The sequence below is a fragment of the Diplotaxodon limnothrissa genome, linkage group LG16, assembly GCF_057381915.1.
Source record: "Diplotaxodon limnothrissa isolate DT_005_m linkage group LG16, D_limnothrissa_male_GT1.1, whole genome shotgun sequence".
NCBI lineage: Eukaryota > Metazoa > Chordata > Actinopteri > Cichliformes > Cichlidae > Diplotaxodon > Diplotaxodon limnothrissa.
In genome coordinates, this window is record NC_140611.1 from 3279175 (window position 1) to 3301726 (window position 22552).

A 22552-nucleotide genomic window follows, 5' to 3' on the forward strand; every position below is an offset into this window, starting at 1 on the left:
CTCTAAACTGAATAAATTGTTTTCATGGTTATTTATCCTGAATATTGTCTCAGTATCTCTGATACAAAAGAGAAAGTGGAAACTATCAGGACAGAGTCTTGGTATGACTGTGTAACTGTTAGCCTCAGACACTCAGTCAATAGTATAATTCAGATCATAGATCAGTACATTTACATATTTTTATAACCATAAAAAGGAAGCTGACACTTTCGAGACTTTATCTAAGGTGTGAGCATCACAGCAGATGCCTTTGTGTCAACGTAGCTGAGGCTAAAACAGAAAAACGATTTTACAAAAATATTCTGCAGTAGATCAAAAAAGAAGGAAGAAAACTATTAATCAATAAATGAACATTACCTGATGCTGCTGAACTGAAGCAGAGCAAATTACAGAGGTTTTATTAGAGACACAGCTGAGCGTTTTGCAATTTTGCATAATGTTAAAAAGTTTACATTTGTTCAGAAGCCTATTGAACTGCAGAAATTAGGTTTTCTTTTCGGAAGTAAGTAGTAGTAAGTGGGAAATCAGCTGTGTTTTGCTGCCCATTTTATTTTGAACCTGGACAATTACCACCAGCACGAGTTGTAGTTTGACTCGTGGGGCGCAAGCCTTCCAGTTTGGTGTGTGTGTGTGTGTGTCTTTTATTAAAGTAATCACAGTTGGTTTTAGTTTTTATGATCTGTAGCGAGCCTGACGCTCAGTGTCCTTTTATTCTTTTAACGTATTGCTCTGTGTTGTATTTCAGTGGACGGAGGACGTGCCAGTGGCCCTGGGACCTCAGGTGGGGGGTCGTTTTCACACTTTCTTTTGCACAGCACCGGGTGGGCTGTAGTGATTTTCTTTTTGTGTGATTTTCTTTTGGGTCCACGGCTGCTGGTAAGTCCAAGTTCCATGATTGTTTTATTTTTAACTTGAGGACACTGTCAACAACGACGCTACCTTTTGCTTTCTAATATTTTATTTATTTTAACCGTAAATAAAACTGTATTAATATTGGAGCCAACCTGCCTCGGTGTGCATCCTCGAATCTGTGCGGCCTCTTTTTATTCCTTTTATCTATTTTTCTTAAATGTATATTTCCTGGGGGTGAAATTCCCCTAGGTGGCGTTGTCATTTTTCGATTTCTTTTATAACCCCGCCGAACACCTGGTCACAATCTGTTTCTCTTTTTACCTTCTCCCAGGCCTCTTCAGTTTCTGTTTCCTTCTCCTCTTCAGCTACACTCAGGAGTAGCCTCCTCTGAGCTTTCTTCTCCTCTTCCTCCTTGTTCACCTCCTTGAACTCCACAATGTAGCCTGTGACTTTTGACCCTCCGTCCACCAGAGGCGGTATCCACTCGAGCTCAACTGTAGACTTTGTCCAGTCTGTTACCTTTGGAGTGGGCGGTCCAGGAGGCTCTGCATGCACAAATTGAAATACTGTAAAGCTCCAGTTTCTGCTAAATCACAAATGTGATTAGAAGCATACACAATGGTAAAACATGTTTCAGCACCAACACAATTTGCTGTCTGGAGTTTGACATTTCATTTGGGATCATTTATTTTAGTTTTGCTCGAGAATTATTTAACAGGATCTAATCTCTGTTGCAATGTTGCTGCTAACATGCTTTAACACAATAATAACTTCTGTCTTACTGATGGGGTCTCTGCAGAGTATGGGGTCAGAAGGTATACTGGGCAGTCCACAGCCAGCAGCATTGACAGCAATGACCCTGAACTGGTATAGGGCCCCTTCCAGTAGCCCAGTGACATCCCAGTTGTTGCCCAGTGGCAGTGCCCTAATGGGCTCACGGTTGACACGGATCCAGCGCTTGGCAGTGGTCTCCTTCTTCTCGATGATGTAGCCAGTGACAGGGGACCCGCCATCGTACTTGGGTTCTTCCCAGTTGACAGTCATTGACTCCAGACAGACTTCGGTCACAGTGGGCTTCTCACACTGACCGGGGACAGCTGCAAGAGGACAGGGCTGTTATCCACGATCCACCCATAATCAATACATCATTTGTCTATGAATTACCAGACAGACAGATCAGAATCCTCTAGAGCTGTGGGTGTTAGTGACACAGTGTAATATGTAATATTGTCTATGTTTGGCCTGTTAAAGGCCAATTTCTTTTTTTAATATATCCTGATATATAAAACCATAGAACTGACAGTAGTTTTTTTAATATTAGAAAATGATGACGGTAAGTTATGCAGTAAGTGGACCGTAAATAAATAATTTAACATGTAATAGATAATATTAACAAAGTGTAATACAAGTTATTTGTCCTCATTTGTGTAATGAGGGTGAGGTCTAAACTCACTGAAGAGATTTCTGGCCTTCTCTGGATCACTGACCAGTGGTGGGCCTACTCCAAACTTGTTTTGAGCCATGACTCTGAACTCATACTCATGGTTCTCGGTCAGCCGGGTTACCACATAGGTACACTCTTTGGGATCATTGGAGACATGGACCCACGATTTCCTGTTCTCCTCACGCTTCTCAACCACGTAGTTGGTGATCTTAGATCCACCGTCATCGATGGGAGGGTTCCAGGCGAGGCCTATTCTTTCTGCAAACACCTCCGTGAACTTGACTGGTCCGACTGGGGGACCGGGAGGCCCTACATAGGGAGGGAGGCTGAGTCATATATGTATATCTGAAGAGACCTGGAAATCACTTCAACCAGTGATCAAACCTGCTATCACCTGATAATTAAACTGCTACGAGACTTTTAACCTTGATTTGAGAACATCACACAATTTGAATAAACTGAGTCTCTGTTTCAAAATACAAGTGGACAAAATGACATTCTCATTCTCTCTGAAGATTGCTGTTTTTAATTGAACATTACAAACTTTTTTAGACAAAGAACTTTGGATACTGCAAAGGCTTTGAGTCGGGCATAGCGCTGTTGATTTGAAGGTGACACAGCGCTCTGCCAGGCCAAGCGTCTGGTAATGAAACTTGTACTGCTGTTGCCTTTAAATTAAATTATCTGATGAGAAATATGGTTTGCTGTGATTCAGCTTTGTTGAGAAATAAAATCCAAATATTTTTTAAGAGTTGAAAAGACACATGTAACATCTTTAGGTTGAATTTCTTACCAAACACTGAGAGCTTGATGCCCTTGCAAACAGTGCCCAGACTATTAGTGGCGGTCAGGCTGTAGAGTGAGCTGTCATGCCTGCTGGCTTGCTGTATTAGAAGGGTGCACTTATCCTGGGTTACTAGTTTGTTGATGTGTTGGTCATACTGAATGGCAGACTTCTCCTCAGGTTTGTCCAGACTGGCTTTGTGCCAAACGAGGCTGGGGAACGGACAGCCGCTAACTTTTGCGACAATGCTGATGTCACAGCCCTCCTCTCCCTCCATAGCCTCACGTAGTTCAATAGTGGGCGGACCTGCAGAGAGATGATCCGTTTGTTATGATCGACAAAACAAACTGTTTGTTAATCACCATCATAAAGTTAACTGAATGCAACATTCTCAGGCACCCACAGATGTTCGTGAAACAGCCCCTATGAATATTTGACTGAAAAAACAAACGTGCTGGTCAAATAGAGTGGAATATGAGTAGCCTGTCATTGGCTGAAGAGGCTGTTGCTCACATGTCTGATCCTTGATGACCATGGGTCCAATGGTGGCAGAGGGTCGGCTGGGTCCAGCAGCATTTACAGCTTTTACTCTGAACTCATATTCTCCTCCCTGTAGATTAACAAGACAGTCAACACAAAGTTTGGGTAAAATTCCAGTAGAAATTCCCAAATCACTGTGGAAAGTGGGCTGAAAGCTCAGGTTTTATCCTCTCCTGTTATTTTTTGTTGTTAGTTTTTTTTGTAAAAAATATAGATGTCCTTCAGAAGCAACTCTCTCTGCAGGATACATTTTGGCTTAATTCTCAAATTTTGTGTTGGAGAAATACAAGTTAAAATGACAGTAACATCGCAAAGAGATAGAGTGGGTTAAAGATTATGCACTAAATATTAATCATCTTAAAAAACTTTAAAGTAAAAGAAGCAATCTTTATTGCATTATATCTTAATGCATCCTTGATCATCCAGCTAAGGAAATCCCAAAAAGCTGATTCTGTTCATCTGGAGGTAACGTTTTCAGTGGGAGAAGAGTTTTGCCAAAAATTGGTCCACCCCAAGGATCGGGTCCCCCGACACAAACAGAGTAACATAGTGTACGCTGTTACGTGCCAGGAGGAATGCCAGGATTTATACATCAGGGAAAACAAACAACCTCTGGCTAAGACAGGGGTGGGCAATTCCAGGCCGGTGTCCCTGGAGGTTTTAGATGTGTCCTTGAACCAACACAGCTGATTTAAATGGCTAAATTAGCTCTTCAACATGTCCTGAAGTTCTCCAGAGGCCTGGTAACGAACTAATCATGTGATTCAGGTGTGTTGACCCAAGGTGAGATCTAAAACCTGCAGGACACCGGCCCTTGGGGCCTGGAATTGCCCACCCCTGGGCTAAGTGGATGGCACAACACAGAAGAGCCACCTCGTCAGGCCAGGACTCTGCAGTCTATTTACACCTACAGGCCAGTGGACACTCTTTCAAGGATGAGGATGTAACATCCTGGACAGGGAGGGACGCTGGTTTGAGGGCGGAGTCAAGGAGGCCATTTACGTGAAAAGGGAAAGACCATCTCTGAATCGAGGAGGGGGCCTAAGGGTACATCTGTCACCATCTTACAATGCTGTGATTGCAGCCATTCCCCAACTCTCTGTGAATGGGACTCATGGCCATTGATCAGTGGTCATGAGAATTTGCATATTAATGATCTTGAAACTGACCATTTTTCACTGGTGGTGCTTGTTTCAGTTATTGGGCAAATTTCCTGTTTATAAGGTGGGAAACCTGCAGTCAGCTGAGACTGAAGACGTCAGCTGGATGAGTGACGAAACGTTTCTCCCACTGAAAACGCTACACCCCGATGAACAGAATCAACTTTTATTGCATTACATTTTCATCAGTTATCAGTTTGAGTTTTCTAGAAATCATCTTAAATAACTTCCAGAAAGAAAATGATCAATCTTAAAACTAGGACAAAAAGTGACATTTAAAATATGCCTTTCTCCAGCCATGTATTCATAAATGTGATTCTAATTAATACAGGAAACAAGCAGTACATGGAGGAATACTTTGAAGAGGAAAGCCTGACCTCTTTGAGATCCTCCACCACGAAGGTGAGCTCTTCCACATCTCTCTTGTTGCACTGTTTCCAGGTCTCTTTCTCCTTGCCGGTGGTGTCCCAGCTCAATCGTTCAATGATGTAATGCTTCACAGGAGAGCCACCATTATTTTTGGGAGCCTCCCAGCTCAAGGTGACAGTGTTCTTTGTCACCAGGTTAACCTTCAGCTTGGTGGGGGGGTCAGGTGGGTCTGAGAAAGAGGATGGTTAATGTTAGGGCAATTCATATAAACTTTGGAAGTATGTGCTGCATATCTGGAGCTGAAATTCCAAACAAGTCCTCACAGATGGGGTCTCTGGCCCGGACAGGTTCAGTGGTGACAGTGAACGGGCCGAATCCCAATCGGTTCTCTGCTCGCACTCTGAACAGGTAGTCCTGACCCTCTAGCAGTCCTGGCACCACGTAGGCCTGGCTAGCACAGGCTACATTAACCTGATAACAAAGCAAAAAACGCAGCTAATCAATCACAAACAGCAGAATCTTAAAGTTAAACTTAGCTGTTATATCTAGTGCTTCTGAGTCATGGACATATTAGAATCATAGAAGCAGCTTACTATTTAGCCTGGGAGTCTCTATCCATTCCTGCAACATCTAATCAAAGGGACTATTTCCATACATTACTTTTGAAACTTAGCAAAATAGAATAGAGAAACTGACAACAAGGTGATGTTTACCTTGGTCCAGGCCTTGTCGGTCACAGATTTCTTCTCAATAAAGTAACTCTTGATTCGCTCTCCTCCATCTGTATTGGGGAGCTTCCAGATCAGCCTCATGGTTGATCGGGTGATGTCAGTAATCTTTAAGTCCTTTGGAGGTCCGGGAACATCTGCAGGCACAAGCACAGTAAAACATTTAGGACACAGGAAAAAGATGCCACTCTGCCATTGCTAGTCATCTATAAGTATGCTTCTCTTAAAAAAAAGTCACAAACATACCGAGGACAATGACCCTGATGTTGAGGTGTTTCTGTCCAGACTTGTTCTTGGCTGTGATGGTGTAACGTCCAGAGTGAGTCCTCAGACTGACAGGTATAGTCACAACAGAAGTGGTGTCTGTGGACTCCACCTGAACAAGCAAAACAAAAAAATATTTAAAGAACTGTCTTATGTATTTTGTAAGATATACAAACACAAACATAATAATGCAATGGTTTCATAAAATTGTAACAGACAAGTGAAAAATAAGGGAAAGAAGGGCAAGAACTCTTCAGAAAGGTGATTTTTTTTTTCCTGAAAATGTGGTATTAAGGTCTCACCTCAGAGTCCACAGGCAGTGTGTGGAGTTTGTTTTTCTTGTGCGACTTGGCTTTGCCGTCAAAGTCCCAGGTTACCTTAGGAGTGGGCCGGCCTTTGATGGTGGTGGGGATTCTAATGGGATCTCCAGCACGGATGGAAACCAGGTCATCTGCCATCACATCAAGTGTGATTGAAGGTGGAACTGTTGAGTAGGAATTGATAAACACATCAGTGGATGAAATACACAGTATCTACTTATTGTAGGGAAAATTACTTTAAATTCAGACATACGTTGGACATCCTCAATAAGAACTTCACTAGTGCGGGGGCTGGGATCAGACTCTCCAATGTCATTGACAGCAATGATCCTGAACCGGTAGCGCTTCAGCTCGCGGAGGCTTGGCACTGTAAACTCAGTAGTGGGGTGCAGGGTTTCAGGATCATTTACTCTCACCCACTCTGATGTCCCCTCATCCTGTATCTGGATAATGTAGCCCTTGATGGGACTGCCACCATCACTCTCTGGTGGTTTCCAGGAGAGTGTGACATTGTGTTTTGTCTTATCAGCCACCTCGGGAGCAGCAGGCATGCTTGGAGGAGCTGCAGGGAAAAGCAACAGAATGTGAAAAAAGTATCCAAATTCTATCATTCATCATCCCCCTGAATCTGGTGGCCAACACCAGACTTAAGTAAGCTGGTGGGTTTTAAAAAGACATGCATTGTCCTTTACTTACTGAGAGGGTCAACAGCAAAGGCAGAGTCAGATGGTCCACTGAAAGGTCCGGTTCCTGCTGAATTACAGGCTGCGACCCTAAACTCGTACTCTGTTCCTTCAAACAGACGTGTCACCTGAGAGACACATAATGCAACAGTATTCAATTTCTAAACAAGGAGTTGTACACACCGAGGCAGTGCTTTCCTTAAAATAAATGCTAAAATTACTAGAAAGCCCCACAGCTCACCTGGTACTCCCAGCCTTTCATGCCCCTCTTTGTGATGGGCATCTTATTGACTTTAGCCCAGTAAGCAGTACCTTTCTCTCTTTTTTCCAGCCAGTAACCAATAATCGTGGAGCCTCCATTATCTCTGGGAGGTTCCCAGGTTAGAGTCATGGAGGTCTTGCAGTACTCTGCAATTGTTGGTTTCTCTGGAGGGCCAGGAAGGCCGAAGGGGTCTATAATTTGAACTTCCTCAGTTGTGCAGGGATCAGATTTACCGTAGCGGTTCTCAGCCCGTACCCGGAAAAGGTAGGTCTTTTTGTCTTCCAGGTTCCAGACCTTCAAAAGATGTAGGTGATGTTACCATTGGAAACCAATTGGACTACATTTATTATTATTAATATAACTTGTAGTTGGTGCTACTATTATAAAGACATACCCCATATTTTCTCTCAATTATACTATTTGTAACCTCCTCCCACTGCGGTTCAGGTGGAGCTTCCTGTCCCTCTTCCACCTCAGGCACCTCTGTTACCACTTCCTTCTTCTCAATGATGTAGTTGGTCAGTTCACTTCCGCCATTATCAAGTGGTGCGACCCAGTTGAGGTAGCAGGACTCACCTCTGATATTGGTTACTGTCACTTTCCTTGGTGGAGTTGGTCGGTCTGAAGAGAAGAGCATGAGTTCAGTCAGGACACTGTCAGCTGGTTACTCTGATACAAACAGAACTAGCATAACTAATAACATAACACCATATTTTATGTTATAAAGTACCACCACAGTGACATGATTTCAACTCACCAAGCACCATGACATAGACCGTGTGCGTGGCTGAACCCATGTTGTTGGAGGCAGCCACAGTGTAACTGCCACGGTCCCTCCTGTTGGCTGCTGGGATGGACAGCATGGTCTTGCAATTCATTCTGCCAGTCACATTTGTCTCCATCAGTAGAGTCTCAGTAGGCTTCTCGATCACTACGTCATCCTTAGACCACTCAATCTTAGGGATGGGGAGTCCCAGGACATCAGCTGGGATCTCGATGGATTCACCCTTCTTCACAGTAATGGTGTCCCCTTTGAACTGCTTCAGCATGTGAATCTCAGGAGACACTGAGAAAGGCAAGACAGAAATCAACCAAATCAGAATGCATGAGCCATGAGCCAAGTTATTAGCGTCCACCAGGGTTGACCTCTTTATTTTATATACATTTCTCTGGAGAAAACTCTTCCATCCATTACTTGAACAAGTAGAAGTTTTCAGGCTTTACCTTCATCATCTTGGATAACCACAGTCAGTGGGATGGATGGCTCACTCTCTCCAATAAGGTTGGCACACTTGATTCTGAACTCGTACATCCAGGCATCATCCAGGCCCTCCACAGTCATAGTCATGTTGGGACAGATCTCAGTGTTGCAGGGCTCAAAGGCCTGCTGGTCCTGCCTCTTTTTCTCAACAAAGTAACCAATGATAGGGCTGCCGCCATCATTACGTGGTGGTTTCCAGGCGAACGTGATGGAGTTCTTTGTGCGTTCAGTGTAGTGGAACTTCTCAGGATATGATGGCGGGCCTGCAAAACCACACAAGAAACTTGTTTCAAATACACTTCCACATTTCACACTGCTTCTAAACACAAAATCCCCAACATCCATAGAATGAAAATAAACGTAGCACTCACCCTGTGGGTCTACAGCCTTGATGGGTCCTAGCTCAACAGGTGGGCCCAGGCCGTATTTGTTCTTGGCGATGACACGGAACAGGTATTCTTGTCCCTCCATAATGCCCACACACTCACACTTGGACGAGGCGGTTTCAACAGGTTGCCTCCATGTGTGCATCTTGGGATCTCTTCGCTCCACGAGGAAGCCGGTCAAGTCACTGCCTCCATCGTCTTCAGGGTCATCCCAGTTCAGAAAGATCATCTTACGAGTGACAACAACAGGCTTCAGGTCTGTGACAGGTCCCGGGACATCTGAAAATAAAACAATATTATCCTGTTTGATCATTTGTTCAACTAATTACAAGTTCAGACTGAATTCTAACGTCCTGGACTCACCCATGACCTCCACTCTGGTCCATGCAGACTTGATGCCACTGGGGTTGCAAGCGGAGATTTGATATTTTCCGCAGTCTTTCCTCTGGACATTCTTGACTGAAAAGATGCTGTTGTTGTCCTCAGTGAGGATCTCCGCACGGTCTTTGTCGGGTTTGCCATCATCCTTGGTCCAGGTGATGGCTGGGTAGGGTTTACCTGTGACTGTAGCAGGTATAAGGAGGTTTTCTCCAGCTCTGATCACGACGCCATTCTTGACAGACAGATCCAATTCAATTACTGGGATCTCTGTTAGTGATGACCAGCAAAGAAGCAAAGAATGAAAAACAAACAAATAAAATACAAGAAGAAGAAGATATACATCAATACGAAATTAAACAAGATTTGATCTAATTGAACACTGGTTCAAATTTCTACATTTTTAAAAAAAAAATTCTGAGTTTTTCAGCTAACCTGCAGGATTTCTGACGAATACAGACTCTGTGAATCCTGGTGTTCCCTCTCCAGCAGCATTACAGGCAATGACTCTGACCGTGTACTTTGCTCCCTCTCTGACTCCATAAACAGTGAAGTTCCGAGTCTTCCACGGACGTTCCGTAGATCTTGACCAGTCCTTGGTACCAGCCATAGCCTGAATAACACCACAAAACAAACAAGAACATCCATCAGGACTGAAATCAACTTCTAACATGACAGAATCTCAAAAACAAAGTTAAAAACCTATGAGAAGTAACTTTTTTCACCTTATCCACATGATATCCCAGGATTTCCCCACCTCCATTGTCAGCAGGCGGGTCCCACTCAACTTCGATGGAGTGGTCAGTAGTTGCTGCCACTCGGGCAACTGGAGGACCTGGAGGCACTGTAGGGTCAAAGTAAACACAGATGAATCTCACCCTACGATTGACTATATTTCAGTGAGAATAACTATACCCAGATGAGGTAGGAAGTAATTCAGTTCGAATATTATACTAAAACAAAAAAACACTTGGAAATCATCTAATCTAATGTTTTAGATCATCAAACAAATTGTATTTAACAAAGACAACATAAGTAAATAGAAAATGCTGTTTTTTTCATGATGATTTCATTTAGTACAAGAATCCAAACCTACCTGGCCCTATATGAAAAAGTGAACCTAACAGCTGGTTCTACCACCTCTCGCAGCAAGAACTGCAATCAGGTGTTTGCAATAACTGGCAATGAATCTTTTATATTGGTGTGGAAGAATTTTGGTCTACTCTTCTTTGCAGATATGTTTGAATTCAGCCATATTGCCCTGTTTGAAGTCATGTCAATCCATTTCTATATGTTTTAAGTCTGGAGTTACTCTTGGCTACTCCTAAACCTTCAGTTGGGCTTTTTAGGCCATCCAAACGTGAACTTGCTGGTGTGTTTTGTATCATCGTACTGCTCCATAACCTGGGTGCGCTTGAGCTTCAGGGCACAAAGTGATGGCTGAATATTCTCTTTCAGGATTTTCTAGTAGAGAAGAGAATTCATGGTTCCATTCATTTGCTCATTTTATGCCAGATGCAACAGGACTCTTCAAAATGTTAAACTGTAACCCTTTCCCTCCACGGCGGCGATGTCTCATTCGAATGCTTGCCATATTAACTTTCGATGGCACTTTATCTGCCTGCCATGTTTGACCACAGATAATGGGGAATCAGGGTTCGATTCCGGAGAGAACCTGACAAACGACTACCACATCCAAGGAAGGCAGCACACGCACCAATGATCCCCTCCCGACTCAGGGAGGTAGTGATGAAAAATAACAATACAGGACTCTTTCGAGGCCCTGTAATGTGAATGTGAATGAAATAATCTTTTAAAAAATATTTTCTATTTACTCAGGTTACCAATTTCTAATATTAAAATTTGTTTGAAATTTTATCTGAAACATATAAATGTGACAAGTATTAAAAAAACCCAAAAGAAAATCTTAAAAGGAGCAAATAATTTTACCATAACTTTTTCTTCTTCATACTTCTAAATTCTAAAAATTGCCAGTTGCTCATTTTTCAAATATTAAATAAATGTTATAGATGGATATAACTAAGAATAAAACATTTAGTGACAACTCACAGTTCTGTCGAACAAAGGATTTAGAACAGTTTACGTACAAATTGCTGGCTGGGCAGTCTTGGGTTCAGAGGGAACACTGAACTTTCCAGGGCCGGCCTGGTTTTCGGCAGCAACTCTAAAGATGTAAGTCAGCCCCTCGATCAGACCTTCAACATTTAGCTCAGGGACAGGGATGATGTTCCTGAAGACCAAAGGTACCATGAAGGCTTTGTTATTACCCTCACACAAGCCAATATGCACTTTCATGTGTCTTGTTGCAAATTGGAAAAGAAAGAAAGAAAATGGTTACATTGTATGGTTTTCTCACCTATTTACACGTGCCCAGTGTGAGCTGTTGATCTCACGGCGCTCCACCCAGTATCCCAAGATGGGGCTGCCATTATCATTTGGTTCATTCCATGTGACCAGCATGCTATTGGCTGTGATGTCATCAACTTGTGGTTTATCAGGTGCTTCGGGAGGTTCTAAGGACATACCGAGATGAAATAGCAGAACAAAAATAAGTGGTATGTTACTATTGTTTATATACCTTTAAGTTCATTAATAGCACAGTTATCTGTTAATTAATCTACATAATGACATATATTTAATTTCAGTTGACCTTTAATCAGTTACAAACATTTTTGTGCTTTAAAACTTTACAAACCAAGCTGAAAAAAACAACAAACAAATAAAACAAAACCAAAAACTAGCTTACAGCATAGACCAGAATAATAATAAATGCACCCATACCAAAAGGATTCTTGGCAATGACCGGTTTGGAGACACAGGGTGGGCCTGCACCATACTTGTTCTCAGCCACGACCCTAAAGATGTACTCCTTCTTTTCAATGAGTTTGGGCACCAAGTAACGACATCCTTTCAATATTGCGGTAACGGTGCTCCAACCAATCTCCAGCTTGGAGTTGTCTTTCTGTTCCAGGGTGTAGTTGAGAATCTCGCTGCCACCATCATCCAGAGGGGGATCCCACTTGCAGATCACAGAGTTCTTCCTCACCTCCTCGAATCTAAAGTTTACGGGAGGCCCGGGAGTATCTGTAGACAGAATAAATGTTCAGATTTGAACTTTTTGTATCTTTTTTTAACACATGATTAGCTTTAAAGTATAAAGCTTTGGTTATAGAAAACACAAAAGAACTCGCACCGAGTATGTTGACCTCGCAGGTTGCCGAGGCAATGCCATGGTCGTTCTCCACCTTCACCATGTAGACACCATGATCAGGGCGAATCGAGTCCCTGATAACGATAGAGGATACACCCTTGTGGCTATTGTCGATGGCCAGGCGTTCATTTATGGTGGGGTAGTCTGGCTCCTCGACCTCTGGTTGTGGAACTTCCTCCTCCTTTTTCACCTCGCCTTCTTTTTTCACCTCGCCTTCTTTTTCCTCAGGTTCTTTCACCTCTCCCTCCTTCTCCTCTTTCTTCTCAGCTGTCCCCTCTTCTTTCTCCTTTTCCTCCTTCTTTTCCTCTTCCTTCTTTTCCACCTTCTTCTTCAGGGGTTTTTCAGGTCTCTTCCGGAGTGGCTCAGGCTGAATTGATTGGTTGTTCCAGTACCAGGTGATCTGAGGGTACGGAGATCCTGAAATGTTGGCATCCAGGCAGATCTCGTAGCCTCGCTTCACGGCGAGACCAGACTGCAAGCTGCCACTCAGGAAAACCTTTGGAGGATCTAAGAGAGAAATAAAATCAGACAAACCGAAATGCGTACCTAGAAATAAAGAAAGTGAGAGATAGATCGAGAGAGAACGAGACCACACAGCTGATACATACCAATAGTATCAGCGGCCTTGATAAATGGCGTGTTGCGTGATGGCTCACTGATCCCAGCAGCATTTTCAGCTCTGACTCTAAAGGTGAAGTTCTTTCCTTCAATCAATCCTCTGACGGTGTAGGATACTACAGGCACCAGGAAGTCATTGCACCTCTCCCACTTGTCCTCTCCTTTCTGCTGCTTCTCTAGGATGTAGCCCATGATTTTGGAGCCACCATCATACATGGGAGGCTTCCAGGTTAGAGTAACAGTACTGGATGTTGGGTTGTGGGTTTCCACATCCACTGGTGGGTCAGGAGCATCTGGAACAAGATTTTGCATTCAGTTAGATTTCTCTTGGAAGCAAAATGTCAAACATTGAAAACTTAGGAAAACTAAATATTCATTTTCATACCAACACCAACTAGAATCTTGATATAAATGAGTAACAGTAGGTGGACATTAGGTAAGGCTGCACTTTTTGCAGCGATCTCGTATAGAAAACTATTCTGCGCATATATAAAACAGGTCCGTGGCTCCGAACTGTAGTACAGGGACCTCTGGCTGATACGTCGGGTTCGTGTCGGGCTCGTAGCTGAAAACGAGCTTTACTTTGTTGTCTGGGTCAAGTTTCAGACAGAGAGGCGTTGAAAGGCTGCTCCAGCAGAACTTATTGTTTCAGAGGAAAACAGGAACACGGTGTACAGTCGAGTCTTAATAGCTTACTTACAGCTGGGCTCGTCAGGCTGCAGTGGTTATTATTATTATTAACGGGCGACCGTGGCTCAGGGGGTTGGGAATCGCATCTGTAACCGGAAGGTCGCCGGTTCGATCCCTGGGCTCTCTGTCCGGGTCGTTGTGTCCTTGGGCAAGACACTTTACCCTACTTGCCTACTGGTGTTGGCCAGAGGGGCCGATGGCGCGATATGGCAGCCTTGCTTCTGTCAGTCTGCCCCAGGGCAGCTGTGGCTACAACTGTAGCTTGCCTCCACCAGTGTGTGAATGTGAGAGTGAATGAATAGTGGAATTGTAAAGCGCTTTGAGGTTCTCGAAAAAGCGCTATATAAATGCAATCCATTATTATTATTATATTTACATGCTTCCAGCTTCCGTTTCTGCTCGGTGACAAGCTGAAGAGGAGACATGGGCCCATCCTCCCGCAGGCCCACCACCCGCAGGAGGCGCCATAGGGGTCGGGTGCATTGTGTGCCGGGTGGCGGCCAGGAGCGGAGGCCCTGGCGGACTGACCTCCGGCTGCCAAGACTGGCAATAGGGACATGGAATGTCACCTCTCTGGTGGGGAAGGAGCCTGAGTTAGTGCGTGAGGTTGAGAGGTACCGGCTAGATATAGTCGGGCTCACCTCTACACATGGCTTGGGCTCTGGAACCAGTCTCCTGGAGAGGGGCTGGACTCTGTCTCAGTCTGGAGTTGCCCCTGGTGAGAGGCGGCGGGCTGGGGTGGGTATTCTAATATCTCCTCGGCTTGCTGCCGGTACTTTGGGGTTTTTCCCGGTGGACGAGAGGGTTTGTTCCCTGCGCCTTAGGGTCGGGGAACGGGTCCTGACTGTCATCTGCGCTTATGCGCCGAGTGGCAGTTCGGAGTACCCAGCCTTCTTAGAGTCCCTGGGGGGGGGGGGGGGGGGGGGGGGGGGGTGCTGGAAGGTGCTCCATCTGGAGACTCTGTTGTCCTGCTGGGACACTTCAATGCTCACGTGGGTAACGACAGCGAGACCTGGAGGGGCGTGATTGGGAGGAACGGCCTCCCTGATCTGAACCCGAGCGGTGCTTTGTTATTGGACTTCTGTGCTAATCACAGTTTGGCCATAACGAACACCCTGTTCGAACATAAGAGTGTCCATAAGTGCACGTGGCACCAGGACGCTCTAGGCCGTAGGTCGATGATCGATTTTGTAATCGTATCACCAGACCTGCGACCATATGTTCTGGACACTCGGGTAAAGAGAGGGGCTGAGCTGTCAACTGATCACCACCTGGTGGTGAGTTGGATCAGGTGGCGGGGGAGGACGCTGGACAGACCTGGTGCACCTAAACGCGTAGTGAGGGTGTGCTGGGAACGTCTAGCAGAGGCCCCAGTCCACGAGGTCTTCAACGCACACCTCCGGCAGAGCTTCAACAGCATTCCGAGGGAGACTGGGGAAATTGAGCCCGAATGGACCATGTTCAGCGTCTCCATTGCCGAAGCTGCTGCATTGAGCTGCGGCCGCAAGGTGGTTGGTGCCTGCCGTGGTGGTAATCCCCGAACCAAATGGTGGACACCTGAGGTGAAGGGAGCCACCAGGCTGAAGAAGGAGTCCTATCGGGCTTGGTTAGCCTGTGGGACTCCGGAGGCAGCTGACAGGTATCGACAGGCCAAGCGGAATGCGGCTCGGGCAGTGGCTGAAGCAAAAACTCGGGTGTGGGAGGAGTTCGAAGAGGCCATGGAAAAAGACTTTCGGACTGTCTCGAAGAGATTCTGGCAAACCGTCAGGCGTCTCAGGAGGGGAAAGCGGTGCTCTACCTGCACTGTGTATAGTGCTGGCGGAGCGCTGCTGACGTCGGCTGAGAAAATTGTCAGGTGGTGGAAGGAATACTTTGAGGACCTCCTTAATCCCACTGACATGTCTTCCGAGGAGGAAGCAGAGTCTGGGGATGAGGGGAATGACCCGCCAATTTCCGGGGGCGAGGTCACTGAGGCAGTTAAACAACTCCTTGGTGGCAGAGCCCCTGGTGTTGATGAGGTCCGCCCCGAGTTCCTGAAGGCTCTGGATGTTGTAGGGCTGTCCTGGTTGACACACCTCTGCAATGTTGCGTGGAGATCAGGGGCAGTACCTGTGGACTGGCAGACTGGGGTGGTGGTCCCCATCTTTAAGAAGGGGGACCGGAGGGTGTGTTCCAACTACAGGGGGATCACACTCCTCAGCCTCCCTGGGAAAGTCTATGCCAGGGTGCTGGAAAGGAGAGTTCGTCCGCTAGTCGAACCTCGGATACAGGAGGAACAATGCGGTTTTCGTCCTGGTCGCGGAACACTGGACCAGCTCTTTATCCTCTCGAGGATACTTGAGGGTGCATGGGAGTTTTCCCAACCAGTCTACATGTGTTTTGTGGACTTGGAGAAGGCATTCGACCGTGTCCCTCGGGGTGTCCTGTGGGAGGTGTTGCAGGAGTATGGGGTGTCTGGCCCATTGCTACGGGCCATTCGATCCCTATACAACCGTTGCAAGAGCTTGGTTCGCATTGCCGGCAATAAGTCGGACTCGTTCCCGGTGGGTGATGGGCTCCGCCAGGGCTGCCCTTTGTCTCCGGTTCTGTTCATAATTTTTATTGACAGGATTTATAGGCGCAGCCAAGTGGCGGAGGGCTTTCGCTTTGGTGGCCTCAGAATCTCATCTCTGATTTTTGCGGATGATGTGGTTCTGTTGGCTTCATCGGGGGCGGGCCTCCAGCTCGCACTGGAACGGTTCGCAGCCGAGTGTGAAGCAGCGGGAGTGAGGATCAGCACCTCCAAATCTGAGGCCATGGTTCTCAGCCGGAAAAGGGTGGAGTGCCCACTCCGGGTCGGGGATGAGTTCCTGCCCCAAGTGGAGGAGTTCAAGTATCTCGGGGTCTTGTTCGCGAGTGATGGGAGAAGGGAGCCAGAGATCAACAGACGGATTGGGGCTGCAGCTGCAGTAATGCAGACGCTGCACCGGTCCGTCGTGGTGAAGAGGGAGCTCAGTGTAAAAGCGAAGCTCTCAATTTACCGGTCAATCTATGTCCCTACCCTCACCTATGGCCACGAGCTGTGGGTAGTGACCGAAAGAACGAGATCGTGGATACAAGCGGCAGAAATGAGCTTCCTCCGAAGGGTGGCTGGCCTCTCCCTTAGAGATAGGGTGAGAAGTTCGGCCATCCGGGAGGGGCTCAGAGTAGAGCAGCTGCTGCTCCACATCAAAAGGAGCCAGCTGAGGTGGTTCGGGCATCTGACAAGGATGCCCCCTGGGCGCCTCCTGGGTGAGGTGTTCCAGGCATGTCCCATCGGGAGGAGGCCCCAGGGCAGACCCAGGACACGCTGGAGAGATTATATCTCTCGGCTGGCCTGGGAACGCCTTGGTATTCCCCCAGATAAGCTGGAGGAGGTGGCTGGGGAGAGGGAGGTCTGTGCCTCTTTGCTTAGTCTGCTGCCCCCGCGACCCGGCCTCGGATAAAGCGGATGAAGATGGATGGATGGTAATAATTTAAAAAAATATTTCTTCATGTCATTATGCAACTAGGGGTGACATGGGCCGCGAGATTGAGACAAAGACATTAGAGCCTCCTAATGCGTGTTTTGTTTGGGTTTCCATCGGCGTGGAATCACCAAAATAGAGAGGGCATAGCCTAACATATGAAACAGGAAAAAAACGCTGTGTAATCCCTTTACTTCAACAAAGTAACTGTATTCTAAATACCACCTTTTTAAACAGTAACTGTAATGGAATACAGTTACTCATATTTTGTATTTTAAATACGTAACGCTGGTACATGTACTCCGTTACTCCCCAACACTGAGTACAAGTGCTATAAAACTTTAAGAAATAATAATCAATCTTAAACTGGGAAAATCACACAGTATCATCTGTGCTGACTCCTGCTGCTATCCCTCGAATGGTTAAGGGTGAATGCTTTAGCTAATCTCCATCTCCATCCCAAGTGATCATATTCTCTACTGGCATTCTCACAGCAGGAAGTATAATCCTTGTATGACATCACCAGATTCGATTTCCTTACGTTTCTGGTCCTCGGCGATGACTGGGTTGCGGAGCTCGATGAACTCTCCTCCTCCAATCTTGTTAACGGCCTGGACCCTGAAGTAGTACTCTCCATTGTGGATGAGATCTTTGACCACCCAGCTCACCTTGCACTCTCCTGACATTATGTTGACGTATGTCCTCCTGCCGGCCTCACGCCGCTGTGCGGCACCACAAAAGGAACAAATGAAAAAACACATGAGCATTTTATTTTCACTGTCAGATTTCTAACGTGATCAGTAAAAACACGCTGCCATCTCAGACCTGCAAGACATAGTGAAGAATTGGACTACCACCATCATAATCTGGTGGATCCCATGAAACTTTACAGGAGCTCTTTGTGATCTCAGAAGCCACAATTTCCTTGCAAGGACCAGGAAGCCCTGAACACAAAGACATAGAGACATGAAAAAACATTGGCTCCAGGTTCAGTGTGTCTCTCCAGTGATGTACAAACTGGCCATGTGTGTTTAAATACCGATGACTTTGACATTGATGGTGGCACTGGCACTTCCCAGCTTGTTTTCTAGTGTCACTTTGTACACTCCAGCATCGGCATGAAGACTGCTGTCAATCTCCAGGTGACAGGAGGTATACTCCTTCCTGTTGAGCACCAACCAAGAAAGAAAAGACACAAAGCCATTTTAATGGAGCTCATGTTGGGCTTTTTCCCAGCAAAAAAAGATCAGTTTTCTACTGTTTGTTTGAAGAGTAATTTCAATATAGTATTCTTTAAAGAATATGTTCTTCTATTATATCAGTCATTCCATCTCAAATCAGTACATCCATGAGGGTCTGAAAGGCGTCTATAAATAAAATGTATTATTATTATTATTTTATTACATGTTTGGTAACATTTCTACTTAAACAACTCCAATTTTCTTAAATGTTTTATGGTCCAAAGTTTACCCATAGTGAGTGCTGTGAAATTTTAGTTTTATACATTAGAATTAGTGCTGTCAGAGTTACTCTCGTTATAATGACGTTAACGTCATAACCGCATTCACGCGGCAGATCTCTGTTAGCACGGATTGGCCCATGTTAGGGGCTGCACGGCACTAACGCGCTAACAGGCTAACCGTGCTAACACTTTGACGCTGTGCAACCCTAAAACATGAAATTTTAGTTTTTGACATTAAAATTAAAAAAGAAATATTTTTTAAATGGTCACTTTCAGACCATTGTTTTGCTAACTGAAATATAAATATATGTGTCAAAAACTAATAAAAACTGGTCTTTCTAACAGCTGAAATAGATCAATTTGGGACAGATACGCACATAAAAAAATTGCCTACTAACCCCTCTGACCCTAAATCCCTAATCTATCCCTAACCCAACCCTAAACCTGGCATGACTTCTACAGGTAAGCAGAGATCAGGCATGTAAATACATATAAATTCCCCATTCTTTATATTCCCAGATCGGGTGCTAGTAGAGGCTGGGAGTTTGAGGGTCCTGCTCAGTTTCTTGGACAGCACTCTTCTACCTCTTAGTATATTTTAAACTTAATTTTAAATATCAGACTGAATGCATTAAGTCTCAAACTGTTGGGTAGAGCAAGTGTCAAAAATGAAAACTATGAATATGTTTTAACAGCATTATTTTTCAGTTATCACAAAAAGCAATACCTGGATACGCTAGATTTTTTTTCTATATTTTTCTTACCTTAACTTGCCACTACTCAGACATTTACACATCGGTCCCAAATTAAGGATCTTGATGCATTTTGATGGTAAGAAAAATGAAAATTTTAGACTCAAATATTCATGTTCAAACTTTTCCTCACATTTAAATGTGTGAAAAATGGCTTGAAAGTGGGTGGATTGTAGATTTTTATTTATTTTTTTGTTTGTTATATTAGGATTAAATTTCACAGCAAGCATAAAGTTTTTATGCAAATCAGAGATGGATGAGTGTAAGGCCTGTGCTGGTGTGAAATGAAATAACCGATATGACAAAAGTTCTAGATGAAAGGATTCGCACAGAACACTCACCTAAAGCCAAGGCGTTCATCCGCCTTCAGCTCTTTGCCATCTTTGTGCCAGGTGATTTTAGGTAAGGGGACTGCTCTAAAGGGAACTGGGATGTGCAGCTTTTCTGTTTCCACAACAACTAGATCCAGAGTCTGGAATTCCAGAGTTGGGTTGCCTGAAAACACAGAAAAACAAAATCTTTCTCAGCCACAAATGAAGGGCACCGGTGACTCTCAGAAACAAATATGAAGATTCTTACAGTCAGAGTCTTTGGCAAAGACATTTTCAGAGATGTCCGACGGTTCGCTCTCTCCGATAGCATTAACGGCCCTCACTCTCAGAATGTACTCCTTTTCAGGGGTCACACCCTCCTCTACACGGTACTTGAGCTCCTTCACTGGACGGGAGTTCACCCTCATCCACTTCTCAGTTCCAGCCTCGCACATCTCAATGTGGTATCCTCTGACAGGGGCACCGCCATCTGTTTGTGGAGGTTTCCAGGCAATTGCCAGGAAGTCTCGGCTGGCTCCAGTCACGTGTAATTCAATGGGTGGTGATGGGATGCCTGGAGGGGAGAATATAAACTCAGACTCTCCGCACTTTAAATTGTTTTTACTGTTACAATATAATTATTAATGAATTGAAAGCCTTTATTGTCATTATACATAGTATAACGAGATTAGAAACAGCTCTATAAAAGTGCACACATGCTTATAGCATTTTATAAAAACTATACAATAATTTAACTATACACTTACTGTAAATATATGAAGCTTATTTATTTATTTTTTTATCTATTTCCTGAGCTGACCTGTTGGATCTTCTATGGTGAGAATCTCGGTGGGTTCACTTGGGTGTCCACTGCCAGCCTCGTTCTCAGCTCGGACCTGGAACTGAACCTCTGTTCCCTCAATGACGTCTGTTACCCTGTACTTACAGTCTGGACCCGAGGTCTTCCCACATTTCACCCAGCGAGTTCCAAGCTTCTCTTTTTTCTCAATGGAATACCTGAACAGCCAATGGGATACAAGGGAAATAGACCTTTATACATACTAGGTCGAGGAAACAAATCTGCTGCTTCTGCTGCAGGTGCCATTTACATGGTGATCTACTAAGTGCCTATCCTGCATGAGAAACGTAAGGAAATCAGTTTTGCAGAAATGTTTAAGTTGCACGGGACTTAAGTTGTGCAATGTCACATACAGGGTACAAGATAAAATGTGATAAAATGGTAAAATGTAACCTGAGGATGGGTCTTCCACCATCGTTTTTCGGTGCCTCCCACTGCAAGTCCACATATCTTTTGGTCACAGCACTGACAGCGAGAGCGTAGGGTGGGCCAGGAGTACCTGGAAATGAGGAAACATTATCGTCGTTCTTTGACAGATCAGCAGTGAGGATTTTCATTGCCTTCAAATTGAAATGATTTGTGCGACTGCGCATCCTTTCTAACTTACTGAAAGTGTCTTTTGCCAGCACAGAGTCCTCCATCTCACAGAAGGGTCCGACACCCACAGCGTTCTCAGCAGCAACACGGAACACATAAAGCGACCCTTCATTGAGCGGTTTCACGTCGCACTTCAGCTCTTTGACTGTGGTGTCCACAGTCTGCCAACCTTTACGCCTCACATCACGTTTCTCCACAATGTAGTTGGTGATGGCTGAACCTCCATTGCGCTCAGGAACCGCCCATTTCAGCTCAGCACTGTTCCTGCTGATGTTGACAACCTCTAACCAGCGTGGAGCTGAGGGAGGGTCTGGGGAAAGGAAGACAAACCACAGTTTTAATCTGTCGGTGTGACCTGGCCAGCTTCAGAGCACCAGCTGTCGGATGTGTCGCCCATATACCATAGTGTACCACGCTTATTCTCTACCAGTTTGTCTTACAGGGAAATGTTTTGACTGTTTAAAACTTCAAATATTCCAACAATTAAAACTAAATTTAAACAATTAAACTCAATTTAAGAAAATGTGAAACTGTGCTTTACATGTCACATCATTCGTCTTTTCCAGATGAAAAACACATTTCATCTAAAAAACCTGTTTAATTCAGGGTGAACGTACTCAGAGTTTGAACACTGATCAGCTGTCCTACAACAGTAAATGCTGAGCTGCCAGTCTGAGAGGTCAGCTGTTGAACGGCCCTCCTGTCTTGTACTCCCCACATAGACGTTTTCCCGAGGGCGTTCCATTTTTACCAATTATCCAAGCGTGCATTTAAGTTTTGGTTTTCAGTTTTGGTACTGAAGCAATGATATATCCCACTGTACTGATGCTCATGATTGGACATAGATTTAAACCCACCCTGAATAAATGCAAAATTTTAACCTTATTTTGAACATAAAAAATAATAATCAACCCACCTCTGTGTATTTTTATGGCAGTTTTATTAGCACTCTGAGAGGCTTATGTGGGAACCTTTCTCAGAGAACCCCACGTATGCTTATTGTACAGTTAACCGTTTGTGTTCTGGACATTTGTTTTTATTTCATGTTTGTCTAAATTGTCTGACAGCACCTGTGTTATAGAACCACACACACTAAATATCTATGTTTATTTGTG

The 22552-nt window shown here is 44.8% G+C and overlaps 1 protein-coding gene across 7 annotated transcripts in view; it reads right to left on the minus strand.

The window, feature by feature from the left end:
* ttn.2 (titin, tandem duplicate 2) overlaps positions 1-22552 on the minus strand; it is a 219954-nt gene that overhangs the window by 71545 nt on the left and 125857 nt on the right. For all 7 annotated transcript variants that reach the window (XM_085373731.1, XM_085373730.1, XM_085373729.1 and 4 more), the window contains 33 exons: positions 21448-21747; positions 21234-21339; positions 20802-20998; positions 20250-20555; positions 20012-20165; positions 18496-18620; positions 18282-18400; positions 17998-18178; positions 13272-13574; positions 12646-13170; positions 12234-12536; positions 11809-11965; positions 11540-11682; positions 10157-10275; positions 9867-10044; positions 9417-9701; positions 9039-9332; positions 8631-8930; positions 8164-8472; positions 7801-8027; positions 7386-7700; positions 7158-7272; positions 6715-7023; positions 6444-6625; positions 6124-6253; positions 5863-6014; positions 5473-5620; positions 5158-5378; positions 3594-3690; positions 3090-3386; positions 2306-2605; positions 1635-1949; positions 1174-1397 (listed from right to left, as the gene is read on the minus strand). In XM_085373731.1, the coding sequence (XP_085229857.1) occupies positions 1174-1397; positions 1635-1949; positions 2306-2605; positions 3090-3386; positions 3594-3690; positions 5158-5378; positions 5473-5620; positions 5863-6014; positions 6124-6253; positions 6444-6625; positions 6715-7023; positions 7158-7272; positions 7386-7700; positions 7801-8027; positions 8164-8472; positions 8631-8930; positions 9039-9332; positions 9417-9701; positions 9867-10044; positions 10157-10275; positions 11540-11682; positions 11809-11965; positions 12234-12536; positions 12646-13170; positions 13272-13574; positions 17998-18178; positions 18282-18400; positions 18496-18620; positions 20012-20165; positions 20250-20555; positions 20802-20998; positions 21234-21339; positions 21448-21747 (7436 nt within the window). The remainder of the gene's footprint in view (positions 1-1173; positions 1398-1634; positions 1950-2305; positions 2606-3089; positions 3387-3593; positions 3691-5157; positions 5379-5472; positions 5621-5862; positions 6015-6123; positions 6254-6443; positions 6626-6714; positions 7024-7157; positions 7273-7385; positions 7701-7800; positions 8028-8163; positions 8473-8630; positions 8931-9038; positions 9333-9416; positions 9702-9866; positions 10045-10156; positions 10276-11539; positions 11683-11808; positions 11966-12233; positions 12537-12645; positions 13171-13271; positions 13575-17997; positions 18179-18281; positions 18401-18495; positions 18621-20011; positions 20166-20249; positions 20556-20801; positions 20999-21233; positions 21340-21447; positions 21748-22552) is intronic.